This window comes from Oryzias melastigma, linkage group LG15 (genome assembly GCF_002922805.2).
Source record: "Oryzias melastigma strain HK-1 linkage group LG15, ASM292280v2, whole genome shotgun sequence".
Lineage (NCBI taxonomy): Eukaryota > Metazoa > Chordata > Actinopteri > Beloniformes > Adrianichthyidae > Oryzias > Oryzias melastigma.
The window spans coordinates 15447566-15451839 of record NC_050526.1 but is presented as its reverse complement, the minus strand read 5'-3'; the positions used below and the strand labels follow the sequence as shown (position 1 = coordinate 15451839).

Below are 4274 nucleotides of genomic sequence, written 5' to 3'. Positions count from 1 at the left end.
CCCCCCCCCGGTATGTGGGGCTGCAGAAGCTTCTTATGTTGCAGATTTATTCCTGCAGCTTAATGCCATCATTAGGATTCTGAGGACAGGAGTCTTCTGCCTCCCAACGCTTCTATCCTGGCACCTCGGCTCTGATTGAAGCTCTCCGTCACGAGACGGAGGACGTTCCCGACCCCCTCCACCCCCCCAGCCTCCGGCGCTCGCTAAGCTCCGCTCCTCAGAAATGACCGTCCCGTCCCGCCTGAGATGTTGTCGTCGCCGTGTCGTTCTTTAGGAATCAGACGCGTCCGGGCCGCGCCCGCATGAACCCCCTGCTTTGACATTTCATTACACTTTCCATTATGGTTTCCATCCCTGCAGTTGATGACAGTCGGCGCCGTGAGCGCTCAGGCATGGAGGGGCGCGTCTCGCACACACCTGTGCGCAGCCACTCGTGCACAGACGCGGCCGCCTGCTCTGCTTAACCCCAGATTACTGTTTCTTGTTTACGAGCAGAAAGGTCACGGGATCGGGGGGGCGGGTTTGACAGCCGCGACGCCCCATTTTGATCTGCTCTTATCTAGTGAGTGGATTCAGCCCCGCCTGCATGCGGGCCAGTGTGGACAGATAACGCCGCAGGATTCTTGAAGCGCTGTAATTTGTTCTGAGCATTTTCACGCTCTGCACCGGACCAGACGGTGTCCAGCGTTTAGACTGATCCGCTGACACACATCCTAATCCTGCCGAGCATCCGCTCTCCGGTCTGCAGAATCCTCTCTGACGTGTTTATGAATTCTCCTGCAGGAGCCGCCGCCGCCCGCCGCTGCAGCCAGTCCTACAGAGAAGGTGAGTGCAGCTGAGGGCGCTCGCCTCCTGACCACCGTCTCGGCTGACGCCACGTTTTGTTTTCACAGAGAGCGCTGTCCCGCCAGGAGGAGCTGAAGGAGAGGGCCCGCCTCCTGCTGGAGCAGGCGCGCAGAGACGCCGCCATCAAAGCGGGGAGCAAGAACGCCCCCGCCGCCGCCGTGAGGTCCAGCTCCGTCTCTGACGTAAGTGACCAGAGGCTCCTCCCTCAACGCATTCACGGCGTTTTCTGACACGAGAAGAAGTTCAACTGGAGCGTTTAGTTTGACTCAGAAAGATGTTTCCAAGGAGCTTTCTTCATCCGTTTGATCCTTTATTAAGAAAAATAAAAAAATGTTTACATTAAACAATAAATCTGATTAATCACTATAATCACAATGTTTTATGAGGTAAATCTTATGACAATTTGCAGCTTTTAAACAAAAGCAGGCCAGAGAAACAGGTTTCCCTCATTTTTATTGTCTGAAATGTTTAAATTTATCAAGTTGTGTACAAAATCCATCAAAGGAAGATGATCAGAACTCTGAAGACTTTTATGTCTGCAGTGACACAGACGCTGACACAGCCAGAAGAAACTAACCTGCAGACCTGAACATAAAAAGTTCACTTGCTCTAAGACAAACTTTTCTTAACAAAAACAAGCGTAGAGAGGTGAACTTCCCTCAGAACTGGAGCTTTATTCAACTTTTCATGACGATCAACATCCATTTCTTTTTCCTGCTGCAGTCGATGCTCCGTGACGTGTTGTCGTGTTACCATGACAACGGGCTGGATCAGATAGTCTGCTTGTTGTGAAAAATTAAAGTACTAAAAATCAACTGAATATTTATTTCTTTTGTAAGTGACCGTGGTGTAAGTTGGATAAAACCAACTAAGTGTTTTAATTCATGAAGTCTGGACCGCTGAGGGAAAACGAAGGACGGTCCTCATGAGGTGTTAATTTGTGTTAATAAATATTAACTCGTACATTTCTTTTGGATTAATCATGTGCGTTAACGCGTTAAATGTTCACAGCCCTAATATAAATTCATGAGTTTTTCTCTAATTTCTTGCCTGAGAAGAAGGGGGGGGGGCAGGTAAAATTCACACTACAGTGGATGAAATAAGCCGTAGATTAAGAATGTTACAGTTAAAGATCCATTAAATGTTCAGAACATTCACAGAGTTTTTTCTTTACTCAAATCTTTGTGAATCAAACTCACAAATTCAAACTTTATTCGTAAAGCAGTTTTCCAAAACTCATGTCCCTCAAAGTTCTTCACATAAAACAGAATCACATTTTAAAACAAAGAATGTAAAAATGTGTGGAACCCAAACAAATCAGAAGCAGACAAAGATTGTTTTTGTGGTTTAGAAAACACTCTGGGCGGGGCTAAAGTCTCCAGCTCCGCCCTGTTTTGATCATCCACTTACAGACCAACAGATCCATGAACGTCTTTGTTCTCCTGTCTGAGCTGGAATCTGGATCAGAACCGGACGGAATCACTGTTTACTGCTTCAGTGATGTCAGGCTGTGAGGGCTGTAAGCTAGTGGGAGAGTGTAAACAGAGATCTCTCAGCACTGGGGAGGGGACGAGAGGCAGAGTAGATCAACAGCCCAAACTCCTGCCGGTCTGCAGAAACTATGTCCTAGAAACAACACAGGCTTTTAGATGTTTATTATCATCATGAAGAACCTGGGAGCTTTAAACAACAGAACGTACATTCATCACTGTTTTCCTGTAACTAATAATCATCTAAGATTTTCCCTTCATGAGGGAAGACGGAATAGTTACTGTTTCTGGGGTTTTTCTGTCGCAGCTTCTTTCACTTTTTATGTTCACACTCAGTTTGAATCTTCTGGTGCAAAACAAAGACAAATAAATGCAAAACAACAACAACAGTAATTACAACCCCCACCCCCCGCCGCCGTTCTCCGTCGCTGTCGACCACAGGTGGGCGCCGCTTTGAGGTAGATCCATGTTCAACCTGGTGTTAGAGCGTCACGTCTTGATCAAAGTAAAAGTTACCATATTTCTGGACTTTGTTCTTTTTTTTCATCTGAAGTTTGATGCAGTTTGAGGAAAATTTGTGTGTCTGTTGTGTGTCGTCCTGACTGCATGCAGGATCATTCTGGAACATTTGTGTCTAGAACATGCAGACAGATCTGAGCGTTTCCTGTTCTGCGCCGTGACCCCCCCCCCCACGCTGCTTTTTGCTCCTCTAACTGAATGGCTTCACGCCACCTCGTCCTCTTCCTCGTCCTCTTCCTCGTCCTCTTCCTCGTCCTCTTCCTCGTCGTCTTCCTCGTCCTCTTCCTCCAACACCCGCCAGCCTGAGACTGAAGTTTGACCCTAATGAGTTCTGCTGGAACTCTCTCCTCGGTCGGCGTTTCCGTGACCCCCCCCCTCGCCGCTGCCTGTCCTGCCCCTCCATGTGCCGCGCACCGAGGAAAGCCCGCACAAAACCAGCTGTCAGCAGGGTACATTCACGGTGAAAGGAGGTGAAGAATCGCGGCGCTGAAGCTAACTAAACTGGAAATGACTCTCCGCTCTGAACCAGCACGCTCCACTGCACATAATATGCTTGGGGGGGGGGCTGATGAACCGGGAACTTCCCCGAGAAAGCGGCGTGGTCAAATCTGCCGCCTCCAAACATTTCAGAGGGAGTGGAGGGGTGTAAGAAGAAAATAAGGTCTTCTGAGAATCCTGACGACAAGGGATTGAGAGAGAAATGAAATAAATACCTTTTGGTAATGAAATATCTAAAAAGCAGCAGCCGCCGGAATCCTGAAAGAGGAGCGCCGCACAAACACCAGCGCACGCCTCCACGGCCGGGCAGGAGGAACCATTTCAGAGTAATCTGTGCAAATAAATGAGGACCTTCCAAGGACCGCCGGCATTAACGCCTTCAGAGGACCGCCGCAAATTAAAGCGGGCTTCAAGGCTGCCGCCGCGCAGATATGTCCCGCCGCCGCAGAAAGAGAGGCCTCTCCGTCCCTCGCCAAGATGGCCGACTTCACTCAGATTAGCTCCTTCAAGTAGCCACCCCCCCCAGATTTCCTCACTTAATTCAAGGACAATTGGTTAATATCCCCTTCAAACATGCAGGCGCGAGCGAGCGGGGGAGGGGGGAATTGTTTACACTTTTTAATAGAAATCATTGATCAGTGGAACCGGGCCGCCTGATTATTGTTATCCATTCAGATTAGATTAGCTGATGCCTTGTTGTGATGAGCTGGTGTGCGTGTGCACGTGTGTGTGTGCACGTGTGATTTGCTGCACAGACACTAGCCCCTCCCACCTACCTCTCCATTTGTCTAAGTAGCCGCTTTAGCGTCAACGAGCTATCATTTAATCCAATTAAAGCCGGCCTCTTTCTTCAGGGGAAGTGGCTAATTTGTAAGATGGGAGGGGCCAGCGTGGTTCTGGTTTAGGGGTGGAGCTCTCTAA

At 48.9% G+C, this 4274-nt stretch overlaps 1 protein-coding gene across 4 annotated transcripts in view; it reads left to right on the top strand.

Annotated features, from left to right (window-relative positions):
* Positions 1-4274, top strand: part of ehbp1 (EH domain binding protein 1) — a 154739-nt gene that overhangs the window by 97505 nt on the left and 52960 nt on the right. For all 4 annotated transcript variants that reach the window (XM_024296537.2, XM_024296535.2, XM_024296536.2 and 1 more), the window contains 2 exons: positions 784-825; positions 894-1028. In XM_024296537.2, coding sequence (XP_024152305.1) covers positions 784-825; positions 894-1028 — 177 coding nt within the window. The remainder of the gene's footprint in view (positions 1-783; positions 826-893; positions 1029-4274) is intronic.